Source organism: Arachis hypogaea, chromosome 5 (assembly GCF_003086295.3).
Source record: "Arachis hypogaea cultivar Tifrunner chromosome 5, arahy.Tifrunner.gnm2.J5K5, whole genome shotgun sequence".
NCBI lineage: Eukaryota > Viridiplantae > Streptophyta > Magnoliopsida > Fabales > Fabaceae > Arachis > Arachis hypogaea.
In genome coordinates this window covers 16,188,885-16,208,699 of record NC_092040.1, presented here as the reverse complement: position 1 = coordinate 16,208,699, position 19,815 = coordinate 16,188,885, and the positions used below count along the sequence as shown (strand labels likewise).

Here is a 19,815-nt window from a genome sequence, read left to right as displayed (position 1 = left end):
TTTTATTTAAATAGTTGAATAATGATTAGATAGACTATAAAATATATAATACCTTATGAAGGGGTTGATGGTCTTATTTTAAATAATTACATTGCAGTTTTCATCATATAAAATTCATAAAAAGCGTATAAATAGTAAATACCATTCGGAAGACTCGTCTAAAAATTTTCTCGTTAAAAGTTAACATATTGGTGGTCTTGATTAATATTATATTTATTATTATTATTAAATGTTGACAAAAATATACTCAAATTATACTATTAATAAAAATGCGTTCAAATAATTTAAAAACACAATAACAATACCCAACAGTAAATGTATATTTTAAAAAAATACCTTGGAGATTGAATTTGATATAATTTTTTTTAAGCGTAATTATAAAAATAAGATATTATTATACATAAAAATTGGTGATTTTTCGTTGAGTATATATTTTTTTGTAATTTTTTGGTTAACAACTAATAATTCTTTTAATAAATCACATAAAATTATATAATTAGAAAGAAATTATCAAATCTTAAGAATACTAATATCTCATTTTTTTAATTATGCTGGTGAAAATCTACATCAAAATTCAATCTCAAAGACATATTTTGAAAATATATATTTACTGTTGGTATTGTTTTTGTATTTTTAAATTATTAAAAGACATTTTTGTCCATAATAAAATTTGGGTACAATTTTTTCAACCTTTGAAGAATTTGATAGCGTTTTTGCTGGTTAACCCTAAATCTAAAATTTTTCGCTTTTCCAAAATATGTAGAACAAAGGTTGCACATTGTAACCCTAATGAAGTGCTTTACAGTTGCACATCGTAATACACATCGTATTTCACACCATGTTATGTTTTTCTTTGATCAAATTGTACATCGTGTTTCACACTATGACTTTGCATGAATTTGGCTTACATTATCCCCTTCCTCAAGAAAGACAATAAAGGTTTACTTGTTTTAATTTTATGGTGTGGATAAAGATTTTGTTTCTTCCTTCACTATGAATAAACTTCACCGAATAGTTCACATATTTCTTCATCGTTTCCAAAATAAAGTCACATTTAAAAACCTCTTGGAAACTTGTGCCACACAACTCAATGTAGATATGTTAAAGATCTTGTGATGCAATTTATCTGCTTTATATAGTTCTGATAAGGTTTTAACAGCTTGGTATAGAACACTTTTATGGAAAAAGTTTCTTTTTTATCCATCTCATCAATTATAATTTCTCACTCCCTATGTAAGTTGACCTTTCCACATAATTTAATATAGTTAGATGTGTAAATGACGTATATGACACATTTTTCCTTTGGTCTTTGTGGGCATTAGTAGTCTGAACCTAGAACTGGCACTACATTAAGGATCGAGATTCTGGTTTGTAAACTTAGCTAAAATTGTTAGCACTACATCTGTTTAAATCCAGCATACTTGCTGATTTTGCATTCATGTGAATATAAAAATGTCTCGCGTCTATTTGATTACAATACTTCAATAACATGGACTAATTCTTTTTGTCATATATTTTCACTAATGACATCAATCATAAGATATTAAAATGATAAGTTGATTCTCAAATTCTCACCCTTGCATAAAAGTGTCACACTCTCTTATAAGTATACACTTATAAAAAATGCAACAGTGTTTGTAATGCCACTTTATTAGTTACATATATCATGGTTATATTTTACAAAATTTGCAAGATAGGCTAATGCTAAATTGATTAGTTTAGCACTAATACCTCTGCATATATGTACACACTCTCTTATAATTAGATACCTATCAAATTCTCCCTAATTCTTTGCTTAATGGTTTTTTGGCAACTACAAAACTATGATCACATCAATTATGTGTAATGTTTAATACTCATATGTGGATAGTTATTGTTATCTAGCTTGTTGGTTTGTCAAATTTAGAATGATTGGCATTGACTATTAATGAAACTTGTTTGATAATGTACTTAAAGAGGTTTATGATTCAATTAAAACTTTAGCTTTAATCAAGTATTGACCCTTTCCCTATGGAAAATAGTGTCTGATTCTAGCATGACTTAGCGATAGCCATTGCTATTGTATAAAGTATCCATTATTATTCATATAATAAGACTTTTTTTTTCTATTACTTAGCTAGTCATTTTATTATGTAACTTAACACAAAACAAATATATGAAATCACTATTACAGCCACGTGAAGAAAAATCCAGTGCCTGAGTTGTCATTCAATACTATTAAAACATATAGAATCCATCTTAATCAATATCTCTATTGTTAAGACTCTAAATCCTCATTACTAATTTTAGTTACATATAAATAACCCTAATAAGAACATTATCAAAACATGAAGACAATAATAGCTAAGCAAAAAACAGTTTATAGATATCTCTGAAATAAGTATTTCATAAAGCTCATTCATTGTTATCATGAAGTTGCATCTTCTGTCTTTTTCGACGATTGCGGGTAAGTTTGTTGGTTGAAAACCCCAGTTCTTCTTCATTCTCAATGTTGATGGGAATTTGTTGCTTTAAAACCATGGTAGCTGTTTTGGCTGGAGTTTTGCACTTGAGGCTTGTAACACTATCCTCCACAACATCCTGTCCCATGAAAAAAAACTGTCAATTTCCTGCAGATTTAACACAAAATAACCAGTTCTATAAAGTATATAGCACAAGAGTTACCACAGAATATTGAGAATCACTAAGATTGTTGATATCAACCATAGTTGCTGACAAATCCACCGAGTTACTGCACCCGGTATCCTACAACCATATTGGAGATATTCCTACTTAGATATTATAGCCAAATAAACTGCTCAAAGTCTCAATATAATCAAGGAACCTACAAACTTTTAGCACATACAGTTACAGTGGAGAACGTTTTATTTGGGAGATGCATTTCAAAAATTGTATCATCCTCGCAGACCTTCATCACTGTATACACCTGGTCATAGAGCTTGATGTTGGAGGATTTGACATTCACCTTAAAAAGAAGTTTTCTTTCTAACAGGCTCTCAAGAGCTGCAGGGTATCCTTCAGCATAAAGTTCCTGAAATTAAATCACAAAAGTCTAAAGTTATAGTTTATTTCATTGACATTTATATAAAGTACATGACATAATACTTGTTATAATTTACTATGAACCTCCTCATCCTTGATCTGTTCTGCTTGTCTACCACATAGTTGAACCGTTTCTCGATCCCATAGAAGCAGTGTTATGCTACCAGTGCCATCATAGGCCATCACCTCAACCTTAAACCTATTATATAAATTGCACAACTTAGTAAATTGCAATAACATAGTCCATCCAAAACATATTGTAAATCTGAACACAAACCTTAACGATGCACTTCCGTGAGTGTGGCCACACTTTCCACACTCGTATCTATTTCCAATTGGTGTTTCAACCTTCTTCGGACACTTTCTACATGATTTGTAAAACCAATCATCCTTGCCAGAATTGATTGCCACAATTGTTCCAGCAATCCACAAAGGGCCTTCCTGCAAATACATGAGGGTTTATGTAAATGCCATATCATGTAACGTGGATTTAAATAGGTGATGGTATGACCTGTGTTGAGTTTAGTGCTTCCTCTATTGTGTTCACCGTCACATCACCCCGCTTAAGTTCATCTGCCCCAGAATGTGAGTTGTTTGTGTTGACTTGACTAATTCTGACCAAATTTGAGGGTATAGCGGCAAGCCTCCTACGCGGTACAACGAAAGTATTTTTTTAATGCTTGGCTACATCTGACCGTTAAAAAAAATTTGAATCTATAGAAATTGAAATGTGGATCAAACCTGTCACGAAAGTCGCGAACCTCCTCGAGATCGGGATTGATGCGTAGCTTAGAAATGTCGAAATGACTCTGTACTGAGGTTTTCTCTGTTTATTTATAAAGCTGATAGTGAGAAAACTTCTGACATCACTTAATGTGTACATTGTATTTATATAGTATAGGATAAAGGGTTTAGATTCATACCATTCCATCTACTCGGTCGGAAGAACTGCAAGACCACTATCAATGGTTCAACTCTTCCATCATCTAGGTATGGTAGTATTTGATCAACCATGTCCCCAAACAACACACACCCAATACGATAATTACTGCAAATCAGTGTGATTAAACAGGTTTAACCCTTATTATCATTATAACACAACCTATATTATGTCACTATAATTCACGAACACAACTTACTCAAGATCTTCAACCAAAATAGCTAGACGCTTCGTTTCCTTCCCTTTGCTTGTGATGAGTTCCTTTGGATCTTCCTTTCCAACCACTTCACCCATAATATCTGCGATTTCCATCTTATTGTTAGGTAGTTATGAGTTATACACTAAGGAAGTGTAAATGTATTCGCCTCACCTATTAATTGAGAGTCATTGATCCTGTCAGCATTCAACAACTCTGAAATTTGCGTTAATCGAAACGCTTGAAGTGGGAAAGTTGGATTCTCCACCAAGAGCACCACAGTTCGGTGAGAGAAATTTAAGGTCCACCGATTCATAGATGTCTTGGTTTTTTCTCTCTTGTCTACAACAATGAAATTTGACATTTTATACATCTTGAACTCATCAATGTTATCATTCCATCTACGTACCAACGCCTTAGGGACCGAAGCTTGGATCCTCCCTCCCTGTAAGATAGTAAATACAGCTCAGTTTGGAATGCATGTGTAAGATAGTAAATACAACTCAGTTTGGAATGCATGTGTGAATGTATAAGATCATGTAGTTTATATTCAATTAATATTACTTGCCTGACTATCTTGAAGAACCATTTCAATACTATTGATCTCCTTAGGATTGTACCGGCAAGGAGTTTTCCATAAACGAACAACATGGACCAAAAAGTTCCATGCAAGCTTTTTCGGACTGACATCCATCAACAAATCAAACGATTCAGCCATGGTTAGCTTGATAAAGGAGAAACACTACAATCAGCTAGCCTTTGACACTTTTTTCAAACTGGAAGAAGTGATGTGTAGAAAGATAGAGGTATGAACATTAGATGCATGCTCCTTTTTATAGTGAAGTCTGTATCTCAAAGACATAAAATGTCTGTTTCTGTCATCGTAATAACAATTATTTTTTATTCATTTCGAGATTCGATAATTTAATAACTATTATTTTTTATTCTTCATTTCAGGTTCAATAGATATGACATTACAATTTTGGGTGTTGTCCACGTGTCAATCACTCAGCGCACCACTTGTCGATTGAACAATCAGCCACTACTCTCCTATAATATATAGATAGATAGTTGCCGTAGCCAACTAAAAGGCTACTTAAAAGTTTTCTTTAACTAGCCGTTGACCGAATCTACACATTAATTATACTTGCTTTTTCCTCGCACTATATATACGCAAGGACACATATCATATATAAAAATAAGAAAAAGAAGAAAATGGAAAGCACGCATCTTAAAAATAAAAAATACATATTAAAGTTATTAATTAAAAATTATTTTTATAAAAATATGAAGATTTATATTTTTATTATAATTATTATATATATATTTACTAAAATAAAAAATTTAAAAACCTTTACTAATATTAATCTCAACTTACGACATATGTCTTTAGTTAAATCCATGAAAAATAACATCCAATAATTCCACAAATTATGACAACATATTCACATTTCAAGAGTCACATGTTCAGATGTTCTCCACAGTCGACATATATAATTAATATCTATATGAGCACTATAAATCCCAAACATGCTGGGAGTTCTCACATTCTTGCAACTCTTAACAATACTCCATCACCTCTGCCTCTCTCTCTGAAAGAGAGAGTATATATTACATGTCAATAATTTAGGAACCAGGAATCGCCAAAGCACGTGGCCACTACTAAACGATCTTTTCTGATTCCCCTATTTGTTAATTTATTAGTTATGATAATTAGGTCCACTAATAATAAATTAAGATTAAAAGCATAGTTGGCTTTCTGAAAGCTTCCATCAAAATGCCAAAAAATTTCCGATATTTGCTATGTATTTTTTAAGCTAAATTCACATGATCCCATGAGTATAACAGCGCAATATACTTTATATGTATAAATATATTCAAGGTAAGCCAGTGAATATTTTTTTTCACATGCAATTTTTAATATATATTATTTACAGAAATTATGGATCTTGATATAACATGTATTTACAATGAAACCGTGCATGACACAAACTAGGGTTACCCTAAATAATACGACCACAATTCAATTAATTATGTGTCAAATAATTTGATATTATTATTATATTAAAATATTAATATGATAAGATTTTTGATTAAATTTAGTGATTTATTATTATAATAATGATTATAATATTGAGAGATAAATCTTTTATTATTTAATCTAAATTGTTCTTGATCACAGAATTATTAAAAAGGACATTATAATCCAAAAAGATCAATATATATATATATATATATATATATATATATATAATGGTCTTCATTGGATGAAAATTAATAGATCTCATTTATTAAATTATATATATATATATAGATGGTGCATGTAGAGATATGACCATTAAACTAACCCACTTTGAGAATTCATAATGATTATAATTACCGCATATTTGTCAATAGGATATTCTCAAGATGAACATTGTAATAGAGTTTCATTTGACCTGCGACTATCATAGTAATTAACAATGTATTTATTATACTTTGATTTCGGACACCTAATATTCTAGGCTGCTAGTTGAATGGATATTGAGTATGATTTAAATACTTGTAGAATTAATGATTAGTCAATAAAGAATTTGTCAACTCTCATTAAAGAATTTGAGCTCTATGATTATAATTACTGGGATGAATAAAACCTTGGTCAAGGGGATTGAATGAATGAAGAAATAAGTTTCTTAAGTCATTCACAGTTCATTATAATAATGGTAAGAAGTTAGAATTCGACAATTACACCATACTCTAAGGGTTAACCAAGAGTTGGAAAGATGGAAAGAATTATACTTTGTTCTTCTTGGATTTTTAGTAAAAATATATTACTTCATACTATCGGTGCGGGTTGTTAAGGAGTGTTGTTAGACACCAACCTTAATTAGTAAATTTAGTATGACAAATTTACTACCCGCTTAGTATTAAACCTATGGGATCACCCACTAATGAGTGTTCTAATCTTTGCTATAAAATTATTTAATTATTATTTTGATTTGATCAAATAAATAATTATATTAACTCAAATAGAATATTATTGTATTCTTTGCTAGCAACAAGAATATAATAATAGTATGATAATTGAGAATATTAAATAAGATTTAATAATAATTAGTTTTTCTATTTCTAAATTTGAATTCTAAATTTGGATGAGATCCTAATTGATTCTGTTTTAAATTAAGTTATAATATGATTCATAAATATGAAAGATTCAAGTTTAAAATAATAAGATATGATTTAATTTGAATTGAGATTCAAATTTAAAATCAGTAACAAATCTCATACTATATATATATACGTGCCAAGAGTAGAGGAAACCAGTGAGAATAAAGCACAAGTTTTATTCCTTTACCTCTACACACATAAACGTATGTGAGCCTAGTTCTTGGAGAAGAATTTTATGGCATACAAAGAGTTACATTAGGTTTCTTAATTTAGATTAGATGTCCATTGGTCAAGAAATTGACAGCAAAGGTTAGTCTCAGTGTGGATACGCATAACGCCTTCATACCATCGAAGGAGAAATTAATTTTTACTAGCATACACAGGTATTTAGATCTGATCTATATATTGTTTATTTGAATAAAATTTAAGCACAAAATAGATCTTTAGGATTACTTTCTTTTCTTTTGCCATGTATAATTATGAACACATGGTAATCCTTCGGTGGTGAGGTTTGAATTTTTTGTGTTTAAATTTTTATTCTTATTTTCTTAAAGTTTGTGAATTAATAGTATTAATTCAATTTTTTAAGCATTTGATGTAATTATTTCTATTGAGATAGTTTTCTAATAAATTAATAGTTAATTTATTTTAATTTTAATTATTTAATTATGATTAAATTATCATTCTTTTAATATAATAGTTATATTATTATAATCAAATATTTTATTTGATTTTGTTTATTTCTTAAATTTTATAGTGGTTTTGGTCACAATAAAAGCACTACAACAAAATAGCATTTTGGCGACGTTTTTTTTAATGCTTGGTGACGGTTTTAACTGTCACGAAATAGTTTTGCGACAGTTAAAAAAAGCGTCGCAGATTTGAGCGTCGCCAGTTGACATAGTGACGGTTTTGGACCACCGTTGGTAAGGAGTGTCGCTAAATTGTTTGTGACGGTTTTTAAAGTATAAAACTGTCACTAATTTGTAACACATGTAAAGATATTTTTTATGCTGTATTTCGCGACGTTTTAAAACTGTCGTTAAATTACTAAATTTTATGACAGTTTTTTCTTATATTTTATGACAATTTGAAACCGTCACTAAGATACTAGTTCTTATGACTGTTTTTAGACATATTTAGTGACTATTTAAACTGTCATAATATTTTTAGTGACAGTTTTTCGATTTAAAACCGTCACTAAGTTACTTATTTCTGTGACAATTTTTTCCTATATTTAGTAACTGTTTTAAAATGTCATAATCTCTCCAACATTAAAGCTTTTTTTATTAAATATTGCAAAAAATATTTCTATTTTAAATAATAATATTATTTGTCTACCAACAAAATAATAAATGACATTATATTTAAACAAATTTAAACTAAATCCCACAAGTTTTACAAAAATAGCAACAATGTATTTCAAAAGTTGAATTTGATAAGTTTTACATAGTCATAATCCATAAAATGTAAATTTAAAAAATTCTAAATTAATCCAAACATGTAAAGCTAAAGCTATCAATTGTACTTGTAACTTAATCCTCAACTTTTCTCCGCAACTTCGCTTCACCTTCAACCTCAATAGTATCAACTTTAGCAATTGCTTCACAAGCAATTCTTTAACACAAGAAACTCTCTCTTGTCCTCTTCAACAATTTCTTGTGATCCTCCTGAAGACCCAAATAAGACAAATCATGCATCAATGAATAATATTCTAGATGAACAAAATAATATTATAATAACTGAAACACAAAAAACTATAAAAAAATTTCCAAAATGATATACTGGCTTACCCATTGAACCTGCAGAATTCATCAAATAAGTTAAGAAGCTGAGCTCCCCTGTACTCATGTTCTGCTCAGAGCAAAGAAGATAACAAATGAGGAAGTCTCAACTTAATAATTGACTAGCATTATAGATTAAACAATAATATGACAAATGCAAAAGTGTAAATGAAAATATCATCAGAGATGAAAACATCCTAGCCTAGGAATAGTAAAAGCACGTAGTTTTCTTCAACATGCAGGATGAACAGGAATATAGATTAGTCAAACCAAAAACTCTTTTATGAAAGCTTCAAGTGAATCATCAATCATCATGCAGTGCAAAGTGCACAATGAAGGAACCCATTTACTCAGTGCCGCATAGGAAAGAAGTTGGGGAACCAAATATCACAATCATATATGCTTGTATGTAAGTAATGCAACCAGGTATATTCTCTAGTATTGGAAGCATATAAGGCATATACAAGCGTTGACTAATATACCGCAGAAATTAGAATCACTCCTACATAAAACTCATATACAAGTGTTGACTAATGAAATTAGAATCAAAGATAGTGCTCAAAATTAAAGCGTTGACTAATAGAAATTTCTAATAGTCTTAATTATTAACCAAGTATTTTGAATTTCTAGCCAGTGCTGTCAGCAAGAAATTTAAAAAAGAAGCAGCAAATTGCATAGTTTAGTCTGAACTCTGAAAGCCTTAAACAATTGTACCTCTTTACCTACTGGTGGAGTGTGTTTGCCCTTTATGGTTCGAGATCTCCTGAAGAAACCAACCCGCTCTATGGTTTTAAAGAAGCTTAGATGATTGTCTTCAAGTTTATTCTGATGCCATCGCAATTATTAAAGAAGCCATTGAAGATTACAAGGCTAAGCGTTATGCTGATTCTAATGTGAAGCTAAGCTCTGTTATTGATGCCTCTACGACGTGCGAAGATGGATTCAATCAAAGAAACAGTGTCGTTTCACCGTTAACCAAATGAAACAAAGACACTATTCTGCTTGACAAGGGAGTTCCTAACAATGACTATTTAAATTATCAAATCCACAAAGACAAGCACACATAAACCACAACACAATAGAAAACACTGCAACAAGACCCTTTATTTGAAATCAATGACATAAGCAATGAAACAGGAACAGAATGCAATTAAACCATGTCATTCTTCCTCTGACTCTGATTCTGCATAGCCTGCATGGTTAAATATTATGTTAGTGTTCTCTTTGTAGAATCCAATAATGTCTTGCATAGCCTGCATTCAAACGCAGCAAGTCACTTCTGTAGCTTTTTTTAAATGATTAAGAAAGCATGTAATCGTGCATGAGCGACGACAAACTCTCGGATCATAAATTCTTGGACCCTTTTTTTAGGGTGTGGAAGGAGAAAGGGCAGAGCAAGAGAGGATACCTTCCATGGTGTATTGAATGGATTAGTTAAACAACTAATAAACTAAATAACTGACCTTAAGGCCATCTGGTGAAAAGCAAGCCAGACCACCAGCCTGGGAAATATTTGATGCACCACTGAAGCAAGTACATACAATTCGATTGAAGTCCTTGGCAACAGGAAATCCATCAGAAAATAACAACTGCTTTGGAATCACAGTCCAACCCAGTCAAACTCCAGTGAACCTGGCATACTTGCTAAATAACGAAACCTCAAGGGAAACCTGCAATTTGCCATAACCACTCAGTCATACACACAGATATCCAACAGAAATCAACAGTATTCATCAAATGTAAAAAGCAGTCACTTGGAAAGCTACAAATAAAAGTGGCATAATTACACTCGAGTCTACATAGGCCTGCATATTAATTAAAAGTGGCATTATTTACAGAGAATAGCTACAAAGGTCAGTCACTTGGAAAGCTCAAATAAAAGAAATAATGGTTGAGGGGGCATGGTGTCTTGTAAGCTCAAATAACACCTTTATCAACTTCTCGGAATCACCTGCAATCTAGAATAAATTCTGTAAAAGTGCAGGCCCAGTTGCCCACTATATTATAAACTAAACAGAGAAGAACAAGGAACACTTTGAAAGCACTTTCTCTTTCTTACAAGATAAAGGCAATTTAATCCAAACAAAGGAGGAATCTAGGCATTCAAATGAAGCAATGTCATCTAAAATACAAGAATAATTCTAGATCCTCCTAAGGAATTCTCCCAACAGTCCTCATAATTGCCAAACAAGAAAAAATATTTAAATGCTTTGAAAATGTATTTAGTAACTTCTGAAAAACTTCAATGTCTTTTACACAAGCATATCCTCATTCTCATCATAGTTTTCATTGATTATTGGAAGATCATCATCTACAACTATTCTCGCCAATTTTATATTTGTATTTTCATCTGGAAAAAGAGACTCTAAGTCTTGTGGTGGATAATTATCATTGGATACTGTAATTTCATCATCTTCACCCATATTATCTCCACCCATGTTATACAAATCTCTTGGCTTCAAGTGAATTGGTATGCACCATCCTTTTTCTTTCTCATCATCCACATAATATACCATCTGGGCTTCAGAAGCTTTAATATATGGCTCGTCATCTTCATGTTCACCAGTATGTATGAGCCTTGTAAAGTTCACAGATAAAAAACCCAAATTGTCCTTTTTGATTCCTCTAGGACTAGTTGTGTTTGCCCATTGACATTTAAACAAGAGAACTGTAAAGCCATTGTAGAAAAGCTCAATGATGTCTACCAACTTTCCATAATAAGGTACCGCAGCAAAGTTCATTCGGGTATCTTTACTACTTGAGTAACTTCTTGTTCCAAATGTACCAAAAACTCTGCTATTCTGAGTTTTTAATCCATTATCCCTTGCTAAAGTTCGAAATCTATATCCGTTAACATCATATGAAGAGAACTTTCTTGCTTGGTCATATGGTCCTTGAGAAAGACTGATAAGAATGTCTTTATCCACATCAGGAAGTTTGTTGAGATTAGTACAAATCTAAAAGCACATTAACATGTTTGTATTAGTCATAGACATATTGCAAAAATAGAAAATGAAATAAGTGAAATTTCTCTTACATGATTAGAGAACCAATCAACAAATTCTCTATGAACCTTTTTGTCTATCTCAGTAGTATCCCTTGTTCGGCTTCTTAATCTTTTCTTCACAATATCTCTATAATCCCTAAGATAGTTATCAACTGCACGACAATTTGTCAAAACATGCCTATGAGCCTGCCTCTTCTCAATTGGTGATAAAGTAAAATATGTGAAACCAGTATTTGATTCTCCAACTTGAGGAAACAGCTTAGATATTCGTGAATTGGGATATATCTAGGTAGGCTCATTACCAACACGCTTACGTTGATTCCATATTGTCTCAATATTGTCCAGGTATCTTGAACAAAATGTAAGGATCTCTTGCATAAGATAACCTTCAGCAATAGAGCCCTCTGGTTGTGCTTTATTATGCATATAAGATTTTAGTTATCCCAAGTACCTATTAATTAAGCCAAAACTGTTAATATTAATAGGAAACTTATACACTATTTTAAAATCAAGGTAAAGAAATTTATTCTTTGTTACCTTTCTATCGGATACATCCACCGGTAGTGTACAGGACCTCCAAGCTTAACTTCTTCAACAAGGTGAACCACCAAATGAATCATAACTGTAAAAAACGATGGAGGAAATAACATCTCCATATGGCATAGAGTGAGCACAATTTGATCTTGCAACTTATCTAAATCCTTAATAATCAATCTTTTTTCACATAACTTCCTAAAGAACGAGCACAATTCAATCAAGATTGCTGAAACTTCACTAGGCAAACTCATTCACATGGCTAATGGTAGCAATTGTTGCATTAATATGTGATTATCATGGCTTTTTAGCATCCCATTGATCTTAAGGTTGTCAACATCAATGCACCTAGATATGTTACTTGAATACCCGTCTGGCACACTAATATTTTTTAAAGTTGACAGAAAAGCCTTCTTGCCTTTATTAGTCAGTGTAAAGATAGCTGGAGCGTAATTTCCATTCTCATCTGGCCAAAGATCTTGTTTACAGCCTAAAGCTTTAAGATCTTTTCGAGTATTGAGGTGGTCTTTTGACTTGGTGCTGTCATTTAGTAACGTGTATATCACATTATCACATACATTTTTTTCTATATGCATCACATCAAGATTGTGACGCAATAGGTTATACTTCCAATAGGGAAGTTAAAAAAAATGCTTTTCTTCCTCCACTGCTTAGCACCTTCTACAGCACGCTCACCACGTCTTCTTTTCCCCCTAACTTTTGCCTCTTCTTTTCTACCAAATGTGACATTGATGTCCTTGACTTGCTCAAGTATATCAAGACCAGATAACCTCTTCGGTGGATTGCGGAATTCTTGCTCTCCATTAAATCGAACCCTATTCAATCTAAACCGATGCCTTTGATTAAGAAAACGACGATATCCTATGAAACATGATTTTCTACTATGAGGAAGTTGAAAAGGAACAGAGTCGAAGTTATAAGATGGACAAGCAAGTCCAGTGTACGTGTTCCACCCGGAGAGAATTCCTAACCCAGGAAAGTCACTTATAGTCCACATCAACGCCGCATGCAATTTGAACGCCTTTTTCTCAAAAGAATCATATGCATCCACGCCCTCATTCCATAACTCTTTTAGCTCTTTGATCCACGGTTGTAAGTAGACATCTATATTGTTTCCTGGCATCTTTTTTCCAGGAATTATCATTGAAAGAATAAAAGACGTCCGCTTCATACAAATCCAAGGAGGAGTGTTGTAAGGAATGAGAATAACTGGCCAAGTACTAGAATTTGCATTCATACTACGATAGGGATTAATACCATCAGTAGCTAATGCCAAACGTATATTTCGTGGATCCTCTACGAATGAAGTGTTTTTTAAATCAAACATCTTCCAAGCTTCTGAATCTCTAGGATGCGTCATTACACCATCTTCCTTAGGAGCAACATCATGCCATCTCATGGCCTCGGCTGTCTTTGAAGACAAAAATAACCTTTGCAAATGAGGTTTTAGTGGAAAGTAACGAAGAACTTTAGCAGGCACCTTCTTCCTAATATTCCCATCATTTGATTCTTGAATCTCACCACCCTTTGTATCTAGTTTCCATCTAGACCTGTTGCAAACTTTACACATTTCTTTCTCCTTGTCTTCACCCCAATACAGCATGCAATTGTTCGGGCATGCATGTATCTTCTCATAATTCATACCAAGCTTCAAGATAGTTTTCTTTGCTTCATAAAATGAACTCAAAATCTTTGCATGTTCAAATGCATCATGTAAGAGTTCAAATATCATCGACATTGCCTTGTTAGTCATCCCACATATACACTTAATATGATACATCTTCACCAAAAAGGACAATCTTGAATATCTTGTACACCCTGCATACAAAGGTAGTTCTGCATGACTTGCTAATTCTTCAAACTCCGATGCATCAGCTACATCTGGCATCACTCTTTCAACTCCATCAATGTCTTCATCTGACTCTAATGAGACTTCATTTGCCCAGTGCATATCAGTTCCAAAAGCATCTCCAAGCATGTCATGAATAGAATCTTGATTAAAATCATCAAAAGCATTTGAAGCATCACTATTTGAGACGTTACTACTGGGATCCCCTACCTCAGTCTCTCCATGATAAAACCAAAGTGTATATTCTTTCGGGAATTGGGTACATATCAAGTGATCGTACATCTCACCCTTTGTCACTTTTTTTCTAAAATCGCACTTCAAACAAGGGCATATAGTTGCTTCAGCTAAACTATTTTCGAAGGCAAAATCAATAAACCTCTTAACCCCTCGCTCATACTCTATTGAGTTTCGTGGCTTTGTGATCCATGACTTATCCATTGAACCAATATAAGAATATTCCTTCAAATTTCAAACAAGAGTATATCCTTAATTCTATCTACAATGCAATAAATACTAAACTATGAAAAGTATCATGCAATAAAAATATAGTTTGTACAGTAGTAAAAATAAATATAAACTAAGAAAAAAACTAACTGAATGTGGCGATGCTGCAAGGAAGCTCCACCTTCTAACTCTCTCACTTCCAACAATACTTATATGAATCTTCTCTCTGCATTCATATAGAAAATTCTAATGAGAAAATTCCAGGTTGACTTTAAGGACTTAATAAATATAAACCTTCATTTTCACTTGACCTTAAAATTTCACCGCGTGGGCCAGAGATTATTATCAACGAAAGCAAGCAAATACAAGTCAAACCATGATGTGCACAAGGCAAGACCACATATCTACGTCAATCATATTAGATATACATTATTAAAATAGTACAATAAGATATTTTTTTAAAATTATCTATCATTTAGTCTTTAATCATATATATATGGAAAATGCTTTAATTAAATTTGACGATCCAGATGTCTTAGTTTTATCCTTCCTGATCCTGGTCCAACATTGAAAAACACTAATTCTGGTCTAAAACTGGTATTAAAGAGAAAGAAAGCACTAGTAAAAATAGCAGCAGCAGTAGTCTCGGAATGTAAAATATATTAGCAATGGAGAATTGGAAATCTCATATATATATTAGCTCCATTAATTTATTTCCTATAATATAGAAGTTAGACACCTAAGTCAATATGAACACAAGAAAGTTAGTAAGAGATAGTTTTTTTATACTAGTAGTGATGGTGGTCTTTTGCTTTTAGCTTTTGCTATAAATTAGTCATCAAGCTCACATCAAGTTTATAGGTGCACAAAAACAAAACTATCAGGTTTTATAAGGATGGACATAAGATAGAGAGATGAAATCTAAGACTAAAGTTCAGCTAATTAGCTTTTCCATTTCTAGTATAGCAATTTGCATAATTCAGGAAGATGACTAACCGATTCATGATGTCATCAAGGCACAAAAACATCAAAGAAATCAAGAGAAGAAATAATAAAGGGAGAATTCAAAGAAATCTAGTTGAAGCATTTCATCGAATATGTTAAGTGCAGAAAAAAAAGTGAATTCTATACTCTTAATACTGTTACATGCACACAAACAAAGTAAAACAAAACACAATTGCACGATATATAAGTAAAATGGAGAAGAATTATGACCAGAACAGTTCCAAGATTGTAAATTGCCTGATGGAAATCAAATTGTAAACTGAATAGCTGCACGGAACTGCATTGAAGAATATTGGAAAGTTAAAAAGTGGAAGAGAGAATAAGTTATATGCTAAAGGACATAGTAAATGTAAAGAACTGGTTTGCAAATTTTATCTGGTATCCTCCTATAACTTTTGTACCTTGCTGATAGCAGTTCTTACAATCTTTTGCTTTTCTCAAAATGGAACAATGGCACTAAGTTCCTAAATTGGAAAAAAAATACAAAGCACAAAGAAAATAAGTTAGAACTCCAATACAGAAAAAATATAATTCATATATCAAGATTGATAGCAATATCTTGTTTTGTTTAATTAAGTTCATTTTATCAAAGAAATAAAATGATGAAAGCCTGGGTGATTATTTACTATAGAATAATAAATTTTAGCAACATAGTTACACAATCAGTGATATAATGTAAGGACTATTACTTAACAAAATAAAGAAATAGTAGAATAAGCTAATTATGAAATAAGACTCTGGTTTAATATATCTGGAGTGTGCTACATGTATGTACGGATAACCTTGTTAGCTAAGGATTAATAAAAGATGTGACTCCCCTAAATTTACTTAAATTGATAACTAGCAGTAGTTGAAGATAAGATTTGTTTACGAGTCAAGAAGTGCTTTTGGTATAAACAAGGCCTTTCAGGAGAAATTCAAGTGTTTGGTTCCCAGAAAGGTGGTGAAAACAGTTTCTTTAATATCTTTTCCAAGAAGCTCAAGTTTTTTGCTTCAACAAAAGTTCTACTATAAATCGTTGCCCCCAGAAGAAGCACTACCCAAAAATGCAGTAAGAAGCATGCAATCGTAATACAGACTCATTGCTTTCTTATGCCTTTTGTATGAAATTAGTCTATTTATTTTCACTATGAATTAAAATGTGAAAAATTAGTCCATTTATTTTCACTATGAGTTCTGAGTTCAGTATTATGCAGTATCCATCAACAAATTTACAATCTACAAGAGCAAGAGCTGCCAAGAACCATATTTATGCTGACCTGTTTCCATAGTTCTTCAGCTTCCCTTGTGCGACCATGCATTTTTGTCCGATCAGAGATTGCTATAGCCCAATTGTAGAAAGCCTAAAGTTTGATAGAGGGAAAAAATTGTGTTTTATGTCTATAAAGGTGTTTTAATTAAATCACATGCAGCATGGAGTAGATAATTAAATTAAAACAAAATGCCTAAATGGATCAAATCTTTCTCTAACCCGCATTTCCATCAGCAGCATTAACACAAAAGATCATTTCCAAACTTTAAAGCAAATAATTTTATCTATCTTAACCATTAATTGTTTCATCTTCTTGTTCATCGATATTGTGGCATTAATAAGGAAAATATGTGAATAATCTTCTTATTCATTATATTTTATTACCAATTCTTAGAACCTTGTGTTGTGAATCTCTAGTAAAATTGATTAGCATTTATTCTTACTATGACAAATTTCTTTTAGAATAATTAATTAAAACTTCTTAATATTAGAAGAAATCTGTTCATGCTAGTAAGGTTCCACCCAACTAAATAGTAATAATCAATGAAGACCAAATAATAATACCTTTTTGACAGGTCAACCGTCTCAGATTTTACATTTATTCTTCTCAAGAGCTTCTCAAATTTTGCTTCAGCTTCAGTGGTTCTTCCTCTCTGAAAAATACCTCTAACAAAGTAAGATCAACACTTAAATACTAGATTTACAAGATGATGAATGACTTCGGTTATCATAGTAATATTAACTAATAAATAAAATGAAATTTAAATACCTGAAAAATTTCTAAAACATCTCGGAACAAGTTCATCTGGCTATTAAGATCCTTTTTGGCAGAATCCTTGCCACGGGATGAATGAGACTGTTTAGCCCAAAAATCGCACAGCACGATATTTCACTATAACTGAAACTTGAAAGTAGTAACTAGTAGTAGTAAGTATTGAAAGGATAATGACAAACAAAAAAGAATTCTCAAAATTGTTCATTAATAGTACTCAGAAACTCGGTTAAAACGGAACACAAATTAAACCAAGATCCACTAACAATATCATTCTATAGACCTAACACAAAAGAAAATAGGTTGAAGCATTTCATCGAACATGTTGAGTGCAGGTAAAATTAAAATGATATAAGAGAATTCAAAGAAACAATCGCAAGTATGAACATGAGGATATAATCATAACAGTAAATTGCAGCAACAACAAAGAAATTGCAGGGAAAAATATAGTAAAAGAACAAGTAAATACTCACTATCAGTGTTCAGTGGGGTTGGAAAAGAAGAAAAAAATCGCCAAATGGAGAATTAGGGTACGGTTCGCACACATAAAATAGGAGAAGAGAAAGGACGACGCAGGGGACGACGAACAGTGAAAGGCGAGCGTGAAGCGCAACGGTGAACAGCGAACGCGACTGCGACGCAGCGACGGTGAACGGCGAACACACTGTGACGGTGAACGGTGAATGCGATCTGCGACGGTGAAGGTAATGGTGTTACTTTTCCTGTTTCTCGTCTCTTCTCATTTCATCTCAAACAGCAGAGTAAAAGGAAGAGTGAAGATAGATAAATTTCATTACTGACGGTCAAAAAAATTATATTATAAGTGTCACAATGTTAATTAATGGAGACCCTTAGAATTAGGGTCACAAATTTAGTGTAGCTATATAACTAATTTGGTGTAGTGAAGGAATAAGATGCAAAATATTTTTTGTTTGTTTCTTATATATATAAGTGTATATATAAAGTATTTAATGTGTTTTAAACACTATAATTTTAGAAATTATTTTTTTTCTAATGTTCTTGATTATAAAGAGTGGCCTGACAACCAAGAGTTTTATTTTCAAGAATATAATTAGTATATACATTTAATGTATTAGGGATTTAATTTTATATTTTTACCTAGACAACTTGGGAGTATAAAATTTAATTCACGTGTACTGATAAAAAATTCTCTAACAATAGAGATAAATTCTAAAAGTTAGAAGATTGCAAAAAAGAGAAATAATAATAAATTTATCTCTTATTTACAAGGAGCAACCTGACAACCATAAGACTTGTACTCAAAGATAGAATTTATTTATGCATATGATGATGTATAAGGAGAATTAATTTTATACTTGAACCTAAACAACCTAGGGGTATAAAATATAATTCATTTAAATAATAGTCTGAAAGCTAGATAATTATTTGGGATTATAATTGTATGAGATATAATTTAATCATGTTTATTTAGAATAGGTATGAGTAACAACTTGATGACCAAATGCTAATTCATGATTCTAAATAATTTTAACAAAAATATAAATTTCTTAATTTACTTTCATATTTTAGATTTTTTAAATATGTCCACTTTTTGTATGGCATACTTGAAAGTAATATATTGGCTATAATTTGAGAATTATTTTTTCAAAAGGCTATCATTGAGATGATAATCCTACTGAAATAATATCCTTCAATAAAATTAGTTGTGGAACGATTAAAACTTGTGAAGTATTTAGAATATTATTTTACTGCAATATGGGTTGTTTTGGCAACCATGAGTTTGATACACCATTATTTTATGATATATTTTGGACTGAATTGAGAGGATTTTGTCAACTAT

At 31.7% G+C, this 19,815-nt stretch overlaps 2 protein-coding genes and 1 long non-coding RNA gene across 5 annotated transcripts; all 3 read right to left on the bottom strand.

Annotated features, from left to right (window-relative positions):
• Positions 1-2,178: 2,178 nt before the first annotated feature.
• Positions 2,179-5,244, bottom strand: LOC112800905 (replication protein A 70 kDa DNA-binding subunit C). Of its 2 annotated transcripts, none has more exons than XM_072236745.1 (11): positions 4,743-5,244; positions 4,353-4,619; positions 4,182-4,281; positions 3,966-4,090; positions 3,784-3,868; positions 3,554-3,689; positions 3,320-3,483; positions 3,127-3,241; positions 2,846-3,031; positions 2,665-2,745; positions 2,179-2,580 (listed from the first exon to the last, which is right to left on the bottom strand). In XM_072236745.1, exons 1-11 carry the CDS (start codon positions 4,894-4,896, stop codon positions 2,395-2,397), a joined length of 1,599 nt encoding a protein of 532 aa, XP_072092846.1. In that variant the 5' UTR covers positions 4,897-5,244; the 3' UTR covers positions 2,179-2,394. The 2 variants fall into 2 exon arrangements, with proteins under 2 accessions (XP_072092846.1, XP_072092847.1); XM_072236746.1 differs by having other exon boundaries at positions 2,665-2,768; positions 4,743-5,243.
• A 3,564-nt stretch (positions 5,245-8,808) lies between these two features.
• On the bottom strand, positions 8,809-17,894 carry LOC140184667 (uncharacterized). 2 transcript variants are annotated; one of them, XR_011881831.1, is made up of 4 exons: positions 17,786-17,894; positions 9,824-10,779; positions 9,119-9,179; positions 8,809-8,995 (listed from the first exon to the last, which is right to left on the bottom strand). It is a non-coding gene; the product is annotated as an uncharacterized lncRNA (long non-coding RNA). The 2 variants fall into 2 exon arrangements; XR_011881830.1 differs by lacking the exon at positions 17,786-17,894 and having other exon boundaries at positions 8,815-8,995; positions 9,824-10,301; positions 10,573-11,131.
• Positions 11,241-12,542, bottom strand: LOC140184636 (uncharacterized). The gene is made up of 3 exons (XM_072236569.1): positions 12,419-12,542; positions 12,147-12,361; positions 11,241-12,066 (listed from the first exon to the last, which is right to left on the bottom strand). The coding sequence occupies exons 1-3, from the start codon at positions 12,540-12,542 to the stop codon at positions 11,362-11,364; spliced, it is 1,044 nt and encodes a 347-aa protein (XP_072092670.1). The 3' UTR covers positions 11,241-11,361.
• Positions 17,895-19,815: the final 1,921 nt, after the last annotated feature.

What these genes read in the sequence shown, in the direction of transcription:
- LOC112800905 (XM_072236745.1), bottom strand. Translation starts at nt 4,896, where the DNA reads ATGGCTGAATCGTTTGATTTGTTGATGGATGTCAGTCCGAAAAAGCTT. An exon ending in CAATGACTCTCAATTAATAG is followed by an intron (nt 4,282 to 4,352) that starts GTGAGGCGAATA and finishes TGGAAATCGCAG; the next exon opens with ATATTATGGGTGAAGTGGTT. An exon ending in GTGATTCTCAATATTCTGTG is followed by an intron (nt 2,581 to 2,664) that starts GTAACTCTTGTG and finishes TTCATGGGACAG; the next exon opens with GATGTTGTGGAGGATAGTGT.
- LOC140184636 (XM_072236569.1), bottom strand. Translation starts at nt 12,542, where the DNA reads ATGCATAATAAAGCACAACCAGAGGGCTCTATTGCTGAAGGTTATCTT. An exon ending in GAATCAACGTAAGCGTGTTG is followed by an intron (nt 12,362 to 12,418) that starts GTAATGAGCCTA and finishes TGTTTCCTCAAG; the next exon opens with TTGGAGAATCAAATACTGGT. An exon ending in TTGATTGGTTCTCTAATCAT is followed by an intron (nt 12,067 to 12,146) that starts GTAAGAGAAATT and finishes ATGTGCTTTTAG; the next exon opens with ATTTGTACTAATCTCAACAA.